This window comes from Molothrus aeneus, chromosome 2 (genome assembly GCF_037042795.1).
Source record: "Molothrus aeneus isolate 106 chromosome 2, BPBGC_Maene_1.0, whole genome shotgun sequence".
NCBI lineage: Eukaryota > Metazoa > Chordata > Aves > Passeriformes > Icteridae > Molothrus > Molothrus aeneus.
Window position 1 is genome coordinate 39859848 of NC_089647.1, and position 20930 is coordinate 39880777.

The following is a 20930-nucleotide window of genomic DNA, read 5'->3' on the forward strand; positions in this document are numbered from 1 at the left end:
TTGGCAATACTGTTCAATTTCTACTGTGCTTTATTCACATATTACAATATCTTAATGCTGAGTTTTGCTGACTAGCTTAGGTTTTAATAAACCTGTATGTCAGTGCATGACCAAATGAAGTATCTCATCAAGCAGAGCACCACAATGCATCTCGTCATATCTGGTGGTGGACTCATACTGCCCCAAAGGTTTGAAACACCAAAGGTGACTGTGCTGTACTGTGAGTCTCCTTTCCAGTCTTCAGCTGTCCTGAAATTCAGCTGACTGAAGGATTGCCTGTAATATCCTGCTAGGTCAACCCCTTTGCTTCTGCTGTCTTTGAAGCCATGGAATAATAACTAGCTTTGTGTCAGATAGCCAGATATATTGCTGTTACTGTATTAGCCAGAGTGTCTGTTGTTTGAAGTCCCATTTACTGCATTCCAGCTGGTACTCAGGAGTTCATTTAGGCATGTTTAATCTTCTCATGAGTTTTAACTACTGTTTTTCTTTATTAACCCAGTGAATGATACCAAGCTTTCCCAGGATGATTGACATCAGTCAGGAAGAACATTGGTTATTGGATTTCCATTAGCTAATGAAGTCATCTTTGTAAGCAAACAAGTGGAAAGACTTGGGCTTTGATGTGTTTGCTGAGAACACTTTCTTGCAGGCTGCTACTAGGGTAGAGATATGAGTCCTCTGCAAGTGTTCCAAAGTTTCTGCTTTTGGAGATTGATTGATCCCTATCCAAAGTTTGGACTTTCTGCTGTTCTTCCGGACACCAGACTGGCAAGACCAAACAAATGACAACCATCACAGCCCAATAAAAAATTCATTGTGCTTACCAACTTGTGGAAATCTTTTCAGATGTCCTTATCTGTAGGACTTTGTCCTTGTTGTGACAGGCTGTGCCATGCCAAAGCATATACTTGTTTTTTCATTCTTCGGGAAATAGCATCCGTCATTTCATCACATTGTTGCAATGTATTGTTCTCTCCTCCTCTTCAAGACTCTAAATAAGAAATTATTTTACAATCTGTTTAACAAATCTAGGACAAGAAGGTGGAAGAACAGTTCTTGTGATGCAAAGGGTCTGGATCGTCCCAGTTTTATTGTCCCATATTCAGCTGTTAGGCCCTGATACCTAAAATAAGTTAATGTATTACAGTTCATATTACATACTTCTCTTTGGCAATTTCAAAGAAAGTGAGTCTTAAATAAACCTGCCTTCCAGAATAATCCAGAAGATTTATTTGTTTGTTTGGTTTTTTTAATTGAAAAATATGTGTTAAATAGATTAATCAAATATATAAAACTTCAGGGAGAAGTACAATAGAGTAGTGCATTTCATGATTCCTCTGTGACTGTCCTGAATGGATGATACTTTTATTATTCTTTCATTGGCATTATGGTACTGATGGTCGGTATTGTATGTATCCATATGCAATACTGGTGTTATATTACTTTGTTGTGGTTAAGCTTTGTTGTAGTTATGCTTTTATTATTTCCGGTCACAGTGTGGTAACTTCTTTAGTACTTCCTCTGTCAGCTCCACAAAAAAAAAAATCTTGTTGGCCCATTGACTTGCTGAAGCCCTGACTAAAACAGGCAACTCTGTCACAGTTACCTCCTTGCACTGACAGTATGTAGTGTGTAGATGGCTACTCTTGACTATGTTCCTCACTGCAAAATGGAACTGAATCCTTCTTTGGAATCAGAGATAGCAGGGAACAAGTGGTAGAGGTACAGTGAGTACTCTCAGAAAATGCATATTAACAGAACTGCCCCTCTGGCAAATGAGGGTTATCAGGTTGCATTTTCCTTCTTTTGCTGACACCCAGAGAGATTACTTTGAGTGCCTGCAGAGGAGCAGGGGCAACAGCATTTGTGAGCTCATTGAGACTTTAGAGCAGCCATCCTTTCCTGGTTGATAGACTTGTACTGCCTGTCAGTAAAGCTGGTGAGATTTTTATAGCAACTTAGAAGATCAGTTGTGTCTGCTTGAAGGAAAATTTCTGCCCTGAACTAAGTGAATGTTCTAGTTCATGCGAATTCAATGAAAGGAGGGACAGGACTTTACAATGCTGAGTAAGAGCAACTCTGAATAATGCCACAGACTCTAAAAATGTGATTTGTGTGGTGATTACCTTCCTTCTGGAAGCAGCAGCATGCATTGAGGACTCTCAGTGACTTTAAGAATTTGGGATATGCAGGGCTATATGATATCTTGTAAAACTGGGCGAGGTCTCTGCTCTATCTGCTCTTTTCTTTTTTTTATCCATCATTTGCCTCTTCTTGATTGGAGACAGTTGCTCTTAAATCCTTTTTAATTCAGTTTTGAATCTTGGTATCTTTTAGAAAAGATATGCCTACTGCACAGCTGCTCCTTTCTGTGACTGGGTTTATAATTTTATAATCATTTAAAGTGATGATGCTCCTAAGAAAGTGATAAATACAATCAAGTAGCACTGCTTGGTCCAGTGTTGGTGATTCAACTGCAGTGTCAGAGTCTTAGAGAGTAACTCCTATCTCAGCCTTTAGGAAAGCTGTCCAAGTCAGCTGGAATTTTCAGTAGAATATTTTTTTATCTTTTCAGGTTAGATTAACCTTGTACAGAACTTGTAAATGAATGTTACAGGAAATATCTGACCTTGGAACTTCATTTTATTCTTTGCTACATTGAACAGCTTTAAACTCATTATGGTATTGTCTAATACTCTCAAGGTATGAGGAAAGACCTCATATAGAGGCAGATATCTCCAAATGGTATCTTGCTGCATGAGTTTATCAAGTTATCTCATAAGCTCCTTAATTCTTCATTCCCACTATTCTGAACTAGGTTAAACATACCTCCTTCAGGTTCAAAATGTATAAGCTGTGTCTGATTTGCTGATACAATTGGCATCATATATCAATAATCCAGGATATGAAGTAGAGACTCCACCTTTGGTATTTTTAACATTTACTTTCCTTTACTTTGACATTTATTCCACCAAATCCTGCATATGTGGAAGAATGATAGGGGAGACCCATGCTCTCTCATTTCCATCATCTTCGCAGAGATGCTGTTCATCATGGACAGTTATTTGATTGTCCAAAGGAAATAAACCTCCACTCCTATTAGCAAGAGTTAATTTTTGCAATGGAAATGTTTCCATTCAATTACATTAAGGCCATGTAATTCCTTTTGGCATCAGTTGCCATACAGCAATTTTGTAGGAAGGTTTGGGACTCAGTATAGTAACCTGGTGAAAGAGTGAATAATAAAACTGTGTTTCTTCCCTTAAAACTTAAAATATACTAATGTGACAAATTCAAGTTTAGATCTTTCTAACAAATGTAAAACAATCGTTTACTTAGCTATGAAAGAAGCTGCATTTGCATAAAACACAGTCCATCTTATAAAGATTATTTGGTTTTCATGTATACAAACAGTAGGAAGCAGTTTTTGTTTAGCATTCAATTTGTTAATGCACTTAATAATATCATCTTCATGTACAGCACAGTAGGAAATGTACAGTAAGGATGCAATAAATCTGAGTAGCATTCTTTCCTGTTTCCCATGTGCTTTATCAAAAGATACAGAATTTGTTTACCCAGCTCTTTACATCTTCGCTATTTATCGGATATGCATACAGAATTCCCTACTAATAGAAGAAAAAAAATCTGTTCATGTCTGTATTGTCTAAAGATGATGGGTCTCTTTTTGGACTGATGTACTCTATAGCTACCTATAAAAATACAAGAGGAACAGTCACTGAGTAAATTCTGGCCAGTGCAAAATCCAGGAAGGGATTTTCTTTCTTGATCGTCATTACCTTTAATTAAAATAAAATTTAAAAAAAATCATCTTATTTTGTGAATTGTTGTTTGGAGGTGTTTAAAATCTTTATTTCAGTCATTTTTCAATTCTTATTTCATTTAGGATAGTGGAATGGTTCTTACTGTTGGAGATCATTCAAATTTAATCATACTTCGTGTGTATGGGAGTTGTTTGTATGTTGATTTAGGATATTAGGCCAATTTGTATATTTATATGTTAGGTTTTATTCCTGCCTGGAAGAAGGTTAGCCCTCTTAATTTTGTGTCCAGCACTGATTGAATGAGTATTTATGGCTTTACGGTAACAGAGCATAAAGAAATCACAGAATCACAAAATGACTGGGGCTGGAAGGGACCCATAGCAGTCATCTCATCCAGCTGCCTTGCTTAAGCAGGGCCAGTTACCCAGGACCAGGTCTAGACAGCTTTTCACCATTCCCAAGGGTGGAGACAGATATGCGATGCTTTTGAAACAGAATTTATGACTTGACTTTCATTCATAGCTTACCCCTACCATGAATTTCCTTTAGATTTAGTAGATGTCAGATTCTTAATTGTCAATTTTCCTAGCATCAAAATAGATGCCATAGATACAGCCTCCAGGATGCAGAAAATTGTTCTTGGTTTTCTGAGCTCATCTGGACTGGTGGTGTTTTTAAGTCTTGACCAAATCTATTCATTGTCACATTTATCTCTCCATTTGCCATTAGTATTTCTAAAAAAAGAAAAGAAGATAACAGATTTATGTGGTTGATACTCTGTGGGTTTTTTGTGTAAAATTATTATGAGATTCTGCTCTATAAAGTTTGGATTGCTTTGTGAAATTCACTGAAAATAGTAATCATAATCTGTGGACTACCATGTTGATTGGCAAGCACTTTTGGTTTTTTTTCCTCTTCAATTTTCTTTTTACAAAGGTTTTTCACTAAAACATTTTACAGTGTGGTATATCAGAATAATTATAATGTAATTATTTTGATAATGGTAATGAAAAGCACTATCATGAGCTTTATTTTTGTCTGCAAACTAATATTGCAATACTTTAAAGAGTGGTATACTTACATATGCAATTTATCACTAGACATCGATTTCTTATACTAATTTATTGTTTTTCAAGATGTATAAAAGTTCTTTAGTTGTCAATGTGATACATGTATCAATGCTTGAAATCTTGCATCAGCCTGTTTCATAGGTGTCTAGGATATCTCAGACATTTGATTTTGAAAATGTGATAGTGATTTTAAAATGAGTTTAATGTCCAAAAATATACTAGAAAGAAAACTTTGTAAGCAGAAAAAATATTCAGTGCAGAAATGCATGATGCCTTGCTCCAGTAAAGTTCTAGTGGAGTAATTCTGATTTGTTTTTTTTTCCTTGAATTCTAGATTTATCCATGGCAGTACAAAAATTTTCACAGTCTTTACAAGATTTTCAGTTTGAGTGTATTGGAGATGCTGAAACTGATGATGAAATTAATATTGGTAAGTATTCTCTTTACTTTGCTGGCAAAGCATTTTTATAGTTTCTTATAGCATGTTATCAGAAATACGGTGGGGTAATTCACAGTTGTTTTTTAATGGTTCATGTCACAAAAATAGAAAAATTTCAATAAATAGAAACCATGCAACACTTTAAAAATACATGTCAAAAAACTGCGTCTTCATGGCATAGCTTGATTTATTATAGCAGAAGGTATTCAACAGTACTTTTGTCAGCTGAGTCAACTGTGAATATTCTAAATTCTGCTGCTACTTTTATGTTTCAGTCAGTTTTCAGTGGGTTACTAAAAGGTACACAAGTTTTCTATGATGTAACATAAATCTGCAAAAAAACCACCAAAGTGCATACTGATACACAGGAAGTATTTAAAGGTCTAAAAAGAGGAATATATTCATTACAACTTGTGCATTGCTAAATATATGGTTGTCTGAACTTTTGCCAGGATAATTTGCTAGCTGCTTATTGTTCTGTCTCTGTACACACCAGAAATTCTGCATTTGCAGAACTGAACAGCTCAACATGTCTTGAATGTAAGCCTCTTTAAAGTCATCAAAATACTCCTCCCTCAGCAGACTAATCCTGGAAATGTTTCCAAGGTTCAGAAATTGAGCCACTCTTTACTGCAAGACATTGCTGCAGTTGTAGTGATGCTTTTACACAGTAGCACAGCAGCTGGAGTGCTAACCCCCACTGGTAAGAAATTTGGATTACAATCCATCTTCAGAAAGGCTAAATTCAGTATCATGAGTCTTACATACCACATGGCCCCCATGTGTCTCCTAAAACATCTGAGAGGAAGTAAGATGGTTCTTAAAGAGTAGTGACTTCTAAAAATAAATAATTTGGCAGTACAAGAGGGAACATAGGACTTGTTGGTATTTTTTGAAGAAGTTCTATGTAACACAGAGGGGAAACTCAGATGTAGTCTTTTCCAAGTGTATCTATTAGTATGGTCTATTTTCAAGTCTCCTCTCCCTTCAATTTTTTCCTTTTCCTGACTGAGTCATTGGACAGAAGGTCTGAAGTGCTTGTTTTCACTTGCAAGGTTTGCCTCATCCTCACCCTACAACATTGTGGTAGTCAGAAGACTGTCATCAAAGATGACTGGTATTTGGTCACGGTCTTCCACTAACTCTTGGCAGGGCGTGGGAGGGGAGGTTTAATTTTACTGGCAATTAAAAGTAGGGGAGTGAAATCACTGAGCTGCTGCTACTCAGGTGTAAAACTGCAGGCATTCTTCAGGTGTGTTCACCATGGAAAGAGAAATGGTGTGCATGTACTTTTTGTAATGTTGCATATTATTTCTTGGCTGTTAAGATTATACTGTATATGTATATTTTTAAACCAAATCTGCAGTATCTCAGCTATATGTCTTAGACTGGGTCAATAAATGTCTTAGATTGAGTCAATAACTTTTTTTAAAGACATACGGTTTTGCATTTAAAATCAGGTGACTGAGAACAAAGACAACATTTTACTTGTAACGTAAACGTAGCAAAGAAAAGGCATTTTATTGTTTGGACATTAAACAGGCATTTAAAACTGTTCAGGAAAAAAACACAGTTCATGATGCTTGACAGCTGATTTATTTCACTTGAAGCTTCAAAGAAGGGATTTCTAGCTTGCAAAGGACCAATTGCCTGATGGATTGTCATGTACATCAAAGAAGCTTGTAAGAGTAAAAGGTAAACTGACAGGAATCAAATTCAAGTCTAACAGAGCTTGAATGATACTGTGTGCTTTTATGGGGTAAGGCTCAATTTTTGTTCTCCCTAGAGCAGTGACCTAGAATTTATCCATATCTTTAACATGCCCCAACAAGATAGATGTTTGCTTATCATCAAAGACAGCTTTGTATAGATGAATCCTACTCTGTACCTCCTTCTGCCTTCACCTCCTTTTTCTAAAAATGTCTACAGCTGTGCAGGCAGGGAGTTCTACTTCAGTCTGCAGTGATGTTCTGACTTGATAACATCTGTAAAACCCTATGGATATATGCATAGGGGCTTATTGTAAGGACTGCATGTCTATTTCAAGCTTAGCATTGAAAATCTACCCTAATACACTTTAGCACTGGGAATTCACCTCTGACTTGTTCTGTCAGCATGTATTTGAGTTTTTTTTTTTAAAGGTTCAGATTCTTTCAGCATTAAATATAAGTGATTTAGGTGTGGTTTTTTTTTTTTTACCAATAAAAAGTATTTGGAATTGAATTGATAGCTCCATTAACATTTTTGAGGCGATACTGGAGTTGAGGGTCTCTCTTTAGTAACTAAAGTTGAGGGTGTCTCTTTAGTAACTTTGTTTTGGCTTCTTTCTGCTTTCCAGTCTGAGATCTAATAAGAGCAGTTCTATTTGCATTTCCTATAAACTGTGCATTTTAGTTGTTCTTTTAATATAACTTATTTATTCCAGTAAGCCCATTACATTAAATACGTAAGAAGTAATTTTAGTTAAGCTTTATGACACACTCCACATTAACAGAATTATGGTGGTGTTCTTCATGCTTATTTTAATCCATCTTCTATTTAATCCAGTGGTTTATTTGTTTGGGTTGCTTTGGTTTTTTTAATTCCTATCTTTGATTTCTAATTTTGATGATTTATTATCTTTTATTTACAAGGATTTAATTTTTGCATAGAAGAGCTGTTCTTCTTTGACAAAAAAAATCTTATCTCTGTCTGTGTCCGTATAATGCATTTTAGGTAGTTTTTTTCATGTTGCTGGAAGTTAGGCAAATTTATCTTCATAGTCACTTTCAGATATACCATGCCTAGTTTAGAGTCATGTTATGCATGAGTTGTAAGGAATTTCTGTGACTGTCTTGGATAAGTAGACTGCCTTGTTCCTCAAATCAGCTACAGTGCTTATGGTTTTGGTTGGTTTCTTAACTGAACATCAAAGGACTCAAGCTATAAAACCTTTTTCAGTTTTTAATCTTTTTGCCAGAAAATTTGGTTTGAGAAACAGTGGTGCCCATCTTTACTAGTTTTTCTCATTAAAAAATAAAACAAGCCAGCAACAATTGCTGGTTTTGTCTCTTCCTCTGGTTTGGAATGCTTGTGGAAGCATGTGATATGCAACAATGTATGACTGTTCGATGGCAGAACATGGTTATTAGCTCCAGTTGCATGTGATTCAGTGAAGCTATAACTGTGTCTTGTGCAACTGAAAAGTTTTGCAGAAGATGGCATTTTCAATGCAAAAATAACAAGATGAGTGACAGCGAATTAATACCACTAAAAAGCCATAGTAATGAAAGTTTTATGCGACTTGCCCTTACTCTGAGAAGAGGGTGTGGCTTTCCTAATCTAACAACTGGGTTTTCCTCAGAAATAACAACAGTTGATAACACTTTGCCATTTGCATTTTAGACATATCACCCTCTTCCCAGCCCTCTTTGTAAATATTTTGCACAAAAATTAAATACTTAAGATTGACAGTAAAGGAGGTCAGTCATTTGTCTTGCCCAGTGGGAGTTTTGTGTAAAATGGGTGCATGATTTTTACGTTTCAAACCTTATCGGTAACATGGAACTTTACATGGATGGGACAGCTGCAAAAACAATGTTTTTAATGATCATCTATCTTTTTCCTCAGTATACACTGCAGGCATAAATTTTGCAAGAAGAAGGTTTGCTGAGCTCCTCCTAGTATTATCCAACTTGTATCACCTGGATCTCTCCCTAGGAATATCCCTGTTTTGATCCTCTTTTATTCTGTTTGTGTTATCTGATTTATGGCTGCTAGAGAGGAAAATAATAAACATTAATAACTCAATGGAATTCTGTCATGTGCCTTTAACAAGTTTGTGTCTATTTTGTATAATGGCTAATTATATATCTGTGAGATCTAATATCTGCAGCATAAGACCATGCTCTTCAGAATGTAAAAAAAAAACAAAGCAAAGAAATACATTCTGAAATTCTAGCATTTTATTTTCGTATCTGTGTTTTATTATCAAGTTCTGTTTAGGAAAGTGCACTGAAAAGCATATGTCTTTCACTCTGTGACTGCTGGTTTTGAAGTCTGGGGCTTTCTTCCCTGCAGAGAATTATATTATGACAGATGTTTCAGGTAGCATGAGATGCTTAATTTAAGAATGTAATAGGATTATGATTTATGATATATGATGATTTATGAAATCATTATTAATTGAGCCACAAAGAATAGGTCAGAAGTTCTAAAATGTGGTATCTTTTCTTGTGGGCACTGAATTCTTCTCTGGCCGCTAGTGGCTGGGGCTTGTGATCTTTGCTGACTCATACCTCAAGTCATTCATGGGATTATTAAATTGCTTGCAACTAACCATCTACAGAACTGTTAGCTCATACCTGGCAGTTATATTGTTTACAGCAGTTAGTTTCAAGTTGAACTTTGAAAAATCTACTCAAACGTACTGGAGAGAAAGAACTCAAAACCAAACAAACAAATTCAGAATGCTAATAGTAGTTGTTTGTTAGAGTCCACTACTGTGTTTTCCTTCTTGTTTTAGTTGAGCAGTGATGCCAGAAGCTCAGTCTTCTTTCTTTCTCATACTGGGCATCCAGGTATACAATGCTTTTCAGTTAGAATTTGCTCTACCCTCTTGGAGAGCTCGTCAGAGGAAAAGCATCCTGTAATTCAAAGCAGCAAATAAATCTGTACCAGGAAATTTGTATAGAAAACTACAGAAAAAAAAAAGGAAAAAAATAATGATGTTTCCTTTTCCCCCCATCTTTTGTAACAGTGTAAAAGTTTAATTGACTTTAAGAGGTATCAAATTACATTTTTAATGGTGCATGCTGTGGATACAATGTTCTATTCAAATAAATAAATTTAAAACAACAACAAAAAATTGCATAGGAGCTTTATACATGCCTACAGTGTGTAGAGAGAAATCTTGACAATCAGTCTGTGGACTTGGCAGTCTCCAGGTTAGGACACTGCCTTTTGGAGGTTCATCAGGAATCTGAGAAGGTAAATGTCAGGTTACTCATGATTTCAAGCCACTGTGGCTTGTGGTGTGTAATGGTTTCTTGAATTTGCTTGGCTCTTCTTGAATTATTTATTAAATTCAGTTGAGCCACCTACAGTCTGAATCACTTGGATATCTTACAGGTCATCTCCTTAATTACTTGTGGTTAAGCTTTCATGTTCAAGAATATTCTTTTTGGGGTTAATATTCAACATACTTTGCACTGAATTCCCATTTGCAACCAAGCTTCTGAATGGAATTACCAAATTCCAAATGAGTTTAAAATTGCTTCTGGCATCTCCGGTCCACTGCTCCCTTATCCAAAGCAAAGAAAGAACAGGATCTTGCCACCACCTTGAGGGCAGAGTTCTGGGGATGGATGTTTTTTCGTGTAGGCATCATCCCAACAACTTTTCTAGTGCTTGAGTTTGTTGAACCTGTGGAATACATTAGGGACAAGTGTATTTGCAAAAGGTGGTTTTATTTTAGATGGGTGGGGAAGGATTGAGTCCTGAATTAGACTAGAAAGCTATTTACAATGGAGAGTGAATCTGCATAGAAAGATTGTATGCTGTTTTTCCACAGTAATTATCTGCTTAGATTTGCCAGCTCTTTCCCTCTGGCTGAAGGAATGAATTTTAAGATTTAACTTTTTAGATTACTTTCAAAGCAACTTTGTTTAAGGTACTTGTAAGATCACAGGACAGGGTTCTTTGCTACTTGTATAGGATTATTTTTATCCTATACAAGTACCCTAGAGAATTTCAATGGTAACAATTTGTGGGAGGAACTTAGCACAATCAGGGTGTGAAATGCCTAAAGTGTTTGTTTCAAATCTGTTGATTCTGTTCCTACCATTATTTTTTAAAATCCCTGTTGCATATTTGACAATTTAAACAAATGCCACCTGTTTCCGGAACTCTATTGTTTCTTGACTTCAAAAAATGAATGATTTTATGATAGTGCTGGGATTCTATCAAGGCTTCAAAACAACATGTGCCCCAGAAAGTGAAGGTTGCATTCTGTTGGTCGAGCCCAGAGCTCTTGTCCTTGCTTTGGAAGGGCAAATGGGGCTGACAAATCAGGAAACAAAATAATGGTGCAGTACATTTTTATCTGTTCAGGAGGAAAAGGTAATATAAGATCAACAACAGAGTCCTTGTTGTTTCTTTTTCTCTTGGATACCTATCAGAAGGTTGTTGGAATCTGCATGCTCCATTCTCTGTTGACCTTAAGATGAGTGTTCAAATGAAAAAACGGAATTGGGGTGGCTGATGCAGTTAGTGCCATTTCTGTTTGTCCTACCTTTCTTCTGTGTCAGCAGTAGCTGACAGAAGGAGCTCTCCTGAGTCCCTGCAGTACTGGTGTACTAGCATACTGGTGTACTAACAGAAGCTAAAATTCATGTTAGTTCATTTTACTGTATTGGACCGCAGACTGTGGTGTCTCAGATACAGCTCTCACTGTGCACAGAAAGAGGTTGAGGCAGGCAATGGACAACAACAGCTTTGTTGTCCTGGTGCATTCTGCTAAGGAGTTAAGATGAGTCAAAATTTGATCTGAACAGCTGAGCAGATGAATGGACAAGTCCATGCCACTCACAGAGCAATATGAAATAGCTTTTGTGTCTCTCTGATATTTCAATCTCCTGGATGCTTGAAGGTGTATTCTACTTTATTGTCCTCATTCCATGCCTTCAACATACCTCTTTTCCTCTCCTTTGTCACTTAACTTTGTTATTTCTAGATTTGGACATCCCAGTGGAAGCATGAATGTCCATAGGGAGACAATGTGAGGACTAGAGTGTTATTTTATAGAATTGTTCAGAAAATAATGAGTATGTACTGTTGACGCATATAATACACTTCTAGTAAAATGGCATAACATTTAGAGTTGTCAGGCTAGAATCCCTCTTGAAAAGTAGGAACTCATTTTCAAAACAGATAGTGGTTTGATCAGCTCAGCTTTGAGATATTAATCTTCAGGTTTGAGCAAGTAAGATAAAAGATTTGTACTTTCTGAAATCAAAATGCTTAGTAGAATTTAGAGTTTTAAGCACAGGAACTTTTTGATCCTTTGTAGGCGTAAATGGAATTAAGTGATTATAGCAAACCTAACATCTGTTAAAGTATTTGGTGATATTTTTTCTAAACTCTTCCACTATTCAAGAATAAATTCAAAAACTTAAAAATCAGAAAACCAGTATTAATGATTCTCAGTTGCATTCTGAATATATTGCTTTTGCTTTTACTTCCCCTATTTCAGCACTGATAAAGAGCCATACACAAATAAGGTTTGTACAGCTGGGAAGACTAAAATATCAGGATTTTTTTCCTTCACCTAAAGTATGGATGGGCCTCTGAAGAATTGGGGATTGGCAAGCCTGAAATATAGTCATAATTACTTCTAATTCCTTTATTTATGGAATGCTACAATTTAATATTACTTTTGCAGCTTAATATTGCTGCACACAGTGTTGTACATTGCACAGTGGCTGTTTCCTATGTTGTCTTGTTATTCAGCTGTTAAAAAAAACTTGGGGTTGAAGCAGCAATTCTTATCTTGGAACGGAAAATTTATACTCAGTACATTTATATCACAACTCTTTCTACTGGGATGGGGGAGGGAGAGCAAGAGAGGACTGTAGTCTGATTGCATCATAATCCATCTTTGAACTTAACTATTTCTGAATATTCCATGTTTTTAGAGCTGTTCTTCCTCTCACACGTGATAGGATATCAGTCAATTCAGACAAAGCCAGATCTGTTCAAGTCAAAGGTTAATGGTCAATTTAGTTGAGGTAAAGATTAATTGAATGAAATGAACTTCTCTGGAATGCTGTTAGTTTTCAATAGGGGCCAATTCAAGCTGCTGTTTTTTCAAAAGTAGGTCTCCAGCAGCACTTTAAGATCATGTTGTACCTGTTAGACAGAATTTGAAGTATTGAATATTGTTCCCCACACCCTGCTGAGTTTGGCAGCTGTGGAGCTCAGCACCACTGCTGTGCCTGTGGCTCCATCAGGTGAAAAAAGAGGCTGATTTCTCTTTGACAGATACAATAATGTAAAACCCCATTTTGTAGTGTGGCATAGAGATGCAGTGTTTTTTAATGATTACTTATCTAAACCCTTATCTATTTATTTTATAAGAACACGGCAGAAATTGTGTATTTGTTGTGATTCATCCCAAAAGCCTCCACCCCTTCACAGAAGGGAAGAGACAAGAAAAGAGTTAGTCATTTGTAGGCAGGTTTTGATATAGTACTCTGTGTGAGCACATGACTGCTTGAGAGATCCTTCTCATGTTGCTAAGAAAACAAGAAATTATTTAGATGATTTAAAATGTTTTTGCTGGCACTCCAAGATGCCATGTTTGAGAAGAGGTGCTGTAGATTAGTAGCATATAGAATGAAGTTTTTCTACAACATCTCTGCCATGTTGAAGAATTCATGCTACACAAGATAGGTAAATTTTCCAAATTGAATGATGTATTTTCAATACCTGGAGTGCTTTTATAAATAGAGTAGAACACTAACACAGGGTAGATATGCAGCTGTATTTTTAATAAAGTGTTAACAGTGAAATGGTGGGAGTGGAATTATTCTTTGGTGTGGGTTTGTTTTTGTTTTGTTTTTACAAACATGCTGAGGGATAGACAGCATTATGAACTTTAAAAAAATTTCAGGACTCTCTGAAGTGCTTTGGCCTTGCTTGATCTATTTCGAATCTTCTACTTGTATTTGTTTTGTTAACTTCTGCATGAGTAGGGCATGGTAATTTACTGATATTAAGTCAAGTAATTGGATTTATTTAAAATGTGTAACATTGCATGTCTTCAGGTTATCTTTTCAAGTATTGTGTTTGACAAGTGCTGACAGTAAATCTGGGAATTCTAGATAACCTGACTTTCTTGCAAATCTTAGTTTGTATATGAACATGTAGCTTTCTGCATAGGACTCTGTTGAAAAGTAGTGGAGTGGAAAGTGTAAATGTATTGGCTCAAAGAATTGTTTTAACTTTTGTGCAAGGCTTGCATTTGTATGTTTAAATATTTGTGAGATGATAGCTTATTTTTATAGCAAAGAATTCTCAGATATGACACTGTTTGTTACTGAATTTAGATGGTTACCCTGATGGAGGTTTGTTTCTGTAAAGGGGAAAGGATTTTTACTTCTAATAGCTGCCCTGTACTTTATGCTTTGCATGTGTTTAGGAAAAAACTTCAGAAAATACCTTGCTATATTTGCTCATTAAGTTTTGCAAAGTGAAAATACTCTTGAGTTAAAATTGCCTCATATGGTATGTACATGTTATACTGTCCTGCCAAACACATCTTGCAGAGCTTTGGGCTTCAGTTAAGCTCAGATCTTGATTTGGTGCCTTTTATGGTTCTCATATTGGCCTGCAGTGTGAGGCACATGTGTGTGATGCTCAGGCAGGAGGTTCCATTCTTGCTGTGGAATCACTGGCCTCTTCTGCTGGTTTGTCTCACCTTTATAGTGTGACAAAACCCAAATGCTTGTGCCTGGTGTATGGCCTGCAATTGAAGGGCTTTGAAACTTTGTGGGGAACACTGCATAGAAACATACAGGGGTCAAATGCTATAAACCAGGGCAGATCAAATGGGAAGCTGCAGCTGAGTATCTGATAGTTTCATTGTTGGTCTTGTTTTCATGGGGAATTTGCAGCACTTACTATCATCTCTCTGTTCTAATACTGTGAAGAGCCAAAATGCTCCTAATTATGATGTGGAGAAAAAATTACCACTGAATTTACTCTTGAGTTTGCAATGCCTTAACTCAAATGAAATAGAGAGAACCCTTGGGGTTTCTTTACTTTTAGTTACATGTATTTGAGTAGCTGTACCCTGATGAAATTCTCTGCTTGCAAGCATGTAGTGGAACATGTGATCACATTTGGAGAACAATACATAGACCTTGAAGCATAAATTTGGGAATAAAAGGCCTAATTTTGTAATTTTTCTTGTTTATTCATTTGTGTAATTTCTGTGCAGAAACTTTAAAACAAGCATTTTTCATCTCTGTCTCTTTGCTGTTATCATACTTTTTGTTCCTGATCTATAATTAATTTTCTAGCAAATTTGGATTTCCTTATTTGAGGTAGCACACTTATTTTCAATAATTTAAAAAATTTGGCAAAATACCTTTCCTCACAGTTCAAGGATGGAATTTCCACAGGAAATAAAGTTACCACTGAAACTTGTGCTCCCTGGCAGATGCTTCAAAATCTGAAAAAGCACTGGATTAAGTCCTTGCAGACTAATTATGGAGAAAATAGTAAGAATGTTCACTTATTGCGTCTGAAATAGCTTCACATTGACTGCTCTAAGAATGTCTTGATTCTATCACAAGAACAGTACAGACCTGACAGGGTTGCCTGTACCTTAGAGTGCCTTGCCATGATGGAAGTCTTCAAGGAAATTTGTAGTTATTTGGATTGTAAATTTAAACCACTGTCTTCTGGCAGAAATCATTGTCACTTTGAGAGTGTATTTCCATACTACAGTATGTTGTTGTAATCTTTAAACCTCTACACTTGAATTTTTGTTTCATCTTATGTCTTTTACTACTAGAAGTGCATTTCATGGTATTATAGGAAGGTCAAATAGCTTTTTTTACTGTTCTTGTGGAGGCTGTGGTAAATGTAAACACAGACAACAGGAATGCATAAGGTCCTTATTGCAGATCCATAAAACCTGATACCTAGATTAGGAAGGTAAGAGGAACCAAACGGAGAGGATATAAGACAGCACATACAATAATAATTTCCCAAATTTAAAAAGAGATTGAAACCCCATAAAGAAATGAACCATTATCTTGATATTCTAACTTCTTTTTTCACAATGGAATCTTCTAACATAATTCATCTCTTGACAGCAATACTCAGCTTAAAGCGTATCTCACATGCTGCAAGCTTGCAAACTGGAATTTACATAAATACTTTAATGATTTTTCTTAAACCTTAGCAAAAGAAAGCAGTTGCTGCATCTCTGTTATCTGGGAATGATACTCAGAAAGGGACAAAATAACTAAGATAAACATTGATTTCAAATTCTGTACTCCTCTCCTATTCTGTGGTCTTTTCTGCTTTCCCAGTAAATATTATTTACAGTACAAAGCTCAGTCTTCCAACTCAAGTTTCTCCAAAAATGTTGCCATTTGGAAATTGAGGGAAGACGACCTAGGGTAGAAATAGTGGAAGAAATAACAGTAGGTAAAGAAAATAGAAAACCTGAGCAATAATTGGGAATCAGACATATCAGACATATGTCTTATTGTCCAAATATAGCTTTTCTGAAAATGTGTTTTAAAAATAAAACCAACAGCTGTTTTCTGTAAGAAAATGTTGCAGTCATCGTGCACTACTCTTTTCTAAATTATGTTACGAAGGTGCTCCAGCCTAGTCTACATTAGTTATAAAATGCTTTGACACCGATACTCTGCTTAAAGTCCAAAAACATTTAATTTTTTTTTGCATTTTGCATAAATTATTCATTATTTCTGTTCGTAGACTTAGGTGTTGATCTTTCAGCTTGTTCCCATTGGGCTCAGCTGTAATTCCCTTTAAAGCTCTAGGTAATTCTACACTTTTTATGTTTTATAGGTTAAATTCAGTAGGAAAGTACAGGGAAGAAAGGATCATTAACAAATCAGTCCAGGTCATGACAGTGGTAAAGGAAACCTCTGTTGTATAAAATAAGGCTCCATTTAAATTCATAGCCAACATACTGAAAGATCAAGATACTTACAGGCTTTGGGAGTCTTTCTGGGAGTCTGCATTCCATTTTGTAATGTGAAAACTTGCCATAGTGGTCATATTTTGAGACATCCAATTTAGTTACCTACTGATAGACATTACAGATCCTCTGTGGCTTTAACATCCACAACTCGTGTTAAGTAGAAATTACTGAGAAAGCAGATGATTGTCTCTTCATACCTGTTGTAGCCTGTCAGTGTTACTCTGAAATGTTTGTTTTTTCTATCTAAAAGGAAGCCTTCTGTGGCCACTCTTGTCCTACCTACTGTAACCTCCCCATCACCACCACCTCACATACTTTTTCAATATGCCTTAAAGCCATAGAAAGACGGATGAAAATTTTATTTGCTGTTGTGATTTGTTGAGAAACTGCTTGTCATGGCTGCAGTTAATACTAATCATTAAAAGCTCTGGAAATACAATTGTTAATTAATAACTATTTAGTAATATATTTACTGTAATTTTAGATTTGGAAAAGAAAACTTCTTCTCCCAGCCTTCATGGATCTTATATTTATTCTGCTTACTCACAGAAGTCTAGTAAACAAGTGTTAATCCTTAGAAAATTTCCTTATGGGCCATTGGTCTATCTTGAATTCTGTTTCAGTGATGTATTATTTACAGGAAAAAACTCCCCTCTAGACTTTACTACAGTTCGTGCTCAAGCATGAATTCAGGCCAGCTATAGCAAGTCTGTGCTAGGTATGACCGGTTCTGGAGGATGTACTTGACTGACCTTCCTGCCAAAGAGTATTGGGAGCAATGTACAGCACAGTCCCAGCAGTTCCTCATTCAGATCAGGAGGACATAAGGAAATCTCTGACAGTCTTGCTTATTTTTGCTTTTTATACAGCAAGGTGTCATAAGAACATGTGACATATATCTGTACGTATTATTTTTTCCATGCTGGCATTCACATATCTGAAGATGGTAGTGATATCTGCTCATAATGCAAAAAATTCTTGTTTTGTGTACTTTAGAGTAATTAAAAATTGTCTATGCATCATTTAAGACTGAATGTATAAATGGAAATTAAAGCCACAGTCCACAAAAAAGAACATTCAGTTATATTGTCTTCCACAGTAGCTTTTAATTTCTGTCTTGGGTTGAGCATTACCTTCCAAACTTGGCTTTATGTCTTTCAGTTCAGTATTGATCATGCAAAGCTATTATATGTGTCATACACTTTGTCCGCCTTTTGTCATTAAATGTAGATGATGCCATATCTATTGCATGTGACATTTAGTGGTACAGTGTAGCACTGTACTCTTAAATAGTAAGCTAAGGTTGATAGAGTAGCTTCAGTAATTTCCACAGACATGCTATTTTAAGGTGATACATTCTCTACAGAAGTATATAGGAAAAGCTTCATAAGATTTATAATATGCTTTTTTTTCCTTTGAACAACTGGGTTGATTTCAATGCAGTAAACCAGATTCTATATTAAACTTCAGTTCCTTTTTAATTAAGTGAGTGTAGTTCTTTGTAGAGCTGTACCATGTGTTTGAAATGATAGGGATATTGGAAAAAAAAGAACATTATTGATATTTTTTTTTTGGTAAATAAAATAATGAATAATGGGAGTGCTTTCTCCTGAACAAGGGAAATTTTGCAGCTCGTTGTTGAGCTGGGAACACTCAAGAGAGAGCAGCTGGCAACCTGTTGTGTTTGTGATGAATGAGATCACAAGTGTATATCTGGGTATATATTCAATTGTTTCTACTTATTGGGCGTTGCTTTTCACAGGCATTATTTCCATCATGATACCAAATGTATCTTACAAATCCTTTTGAGTAGCCCTTAAAGAAAAAGCAGACTGTAACACTGTTGGGATTTTTAATATCACCTAATAACTTAGAATAAAATGTTGAGTCAGCACTTCATTTCCTTTAAATGGTCCACCAGTAACAATAATTATTTATGAAAATAACTAAAAATGTCTTTATATTTAATATGTTAGGCTGCATATTGTACTTCATATTATTGGTGTTTTCAGAATTTATTTCTTATCAGCACATTCCCATGACATTTCCTCTTGCAAAATACTTGACTCTTCTTTCTCCCACCCCCTTTTGTATTTACAAAGTTCACTTCAATTCTTCTGTGTCTATTCTGATTAAAAAGAAGTAGATTGAAAAAAATGTTTTAGCATTACTAAGAAAAGATTGTGAATCTGGTGTGTAATGCCTGAGTGTCCTGACAGACAGTGGGCTGCATCTGACACAGATGAGTCTGATTTCTAAATTTTCTGGTTTTCAACTGTACAAAAGGACTTCAAATTATTATTGTTGAAATATCTGTTTGTTTCCTGTTGAGAGCTGTGAATCCAGAGTTAGACGTCTGTGCCTTGTGCCCAGGCTTTGTGCTGAGATCCTGATGAGGGTAGTAGTTGTGGAAGGCAAGGACGCCCCTGCCCAGATCTCCAAGTGTAGATCTGTAGGTGAATTGCCTGGGAGGCCTCACCCCCCTCAGTGACCTCTGTCCTCAGCATCCCTCTGTCTACTCAGCCCCAAACTGAGGTGAGGCAGAGCTGCTGCCTCTCTGCAACCAGAGGGCTCTGTGGGAGAAGGGGGGAGAAAGAAGGAAAAGGGTACACTGGGAAAAGGGGAGCAAGGACTCTTTCCTTCCCTTCCCCCTCCCAGTGCAACTTCCAGCACAGCCAAAGTTCTCTAGGGACAGACCCTGGATTTTAATGAGGCCACACTGAGTGAGGGCTGTATGGGAAGAAGGGTGTAGTAGCATGAAGGATCAGTGCTGCAGTAGTCAGGGCTATTGTAGGAGAGCTGGCATGGGTAAAGCCTTTCTCAATGAATGTGGTGGCATTACAAGAACAGAAGAACCATGGGAGTCACCAGAGATGTCCATGTTGCAGAAATCTCTACTGGGTGTGCATCCTTCACTATGCTCTGAATAACACAATGCACAAGTTCTCCCTGTGCAACTCCTGAGCTGGGGAAGGACATTCCATGGCTGGATGTAGGGAAGGATGTGGATGTTGGGCAGCAAGCATCAGAGGTGTAGTCAGTTTTGATGCAAAGGAGTCTCTGCAATCAAAGTCTCATAAGATCAGAGGGATGGTTTGTCTTAGAGCTGCTGAAGAGTGTAGGTTCTGTGTTCTTAGTGAAACTGACCTTTGTAATTCCCCCAAAGGTGAGCCAATGGGTAGAAAAGATGGAGACAGTTTCTCAGTCCTTAGCTGAGGCACTGTACAGGTGACAGACTAGTATCTTTGTATTAGTGTTAAATATTGAGGAAAATATTGATTGGCACACTTACAGAACATATTTTATATGTTTTTTTCCTGTGACCGACCTGAATTTATTTAAATCCTAAGCAAATGTTTCAACTCTTAAACTAAAAATCTCTCTGGTTCAGCCTTGAAATTCGAAAGATGAATCAAAAGCTTCTCGTAGTAGTTTTTGTTTCAGGTTTCTTTTACACTCCCCTTCTTCCTCCCCCCCACTCCTCATATCCTCATAGTTTAGCCATGTCTGTCTAGCTAATTGTTTATTTAGATTTTAGCATTTCATATTGGCTACATAGATATTCTTGAGCGTAACACTCTACATATTCCTAGTCAGGTATAACCAACCAGTTTATAATCCTATTTCTTTACCTGTTGGTTTTTGTTTTGTTTTGCTTTGTTTTCCATGGGATATTATGAGCTGACTAAGAGATTGGGTTAATTCAGTGGATATCAAACTGAAAATCTTGATATCAACATAACTGACAAAATCTTCTGACACTTATGTTCTCAGGGAAAAATATTAAAGGAAAGGACTCAAGTTCCAAGTAGATGTACAGATCACTTACAGTGTATTTGGACTAAACCAAGAACTCATAATGGGAAAAAAAGAATTTGTCAGCAAACAATGACTTAGAGGTCAAGATATGC

At 36.4% G+C, this 20930-nt stretch overlaps 1 protein-coding gene across 1 annotated transcript in view; it reads left to right on the forward strand.

Moving 5' to 3' along the window:
• Positions 1–20930, forward strand: part of ARHGAP42 (Rho GTPase activating protein 42) — a 136877-nt gene that overhangs the window by 26315 nt on the left and 89632 nt on the right. The window contains exon 2 of the mRNA XM_066544733.1: positions 5190–5285. Coding sequence (XP_066400830.1) covers positions 5190–5285 — 96 coding nt within the window. The remainder of the gene's footprint in view (positions 1–5189; positions 5286–20930) is intronic.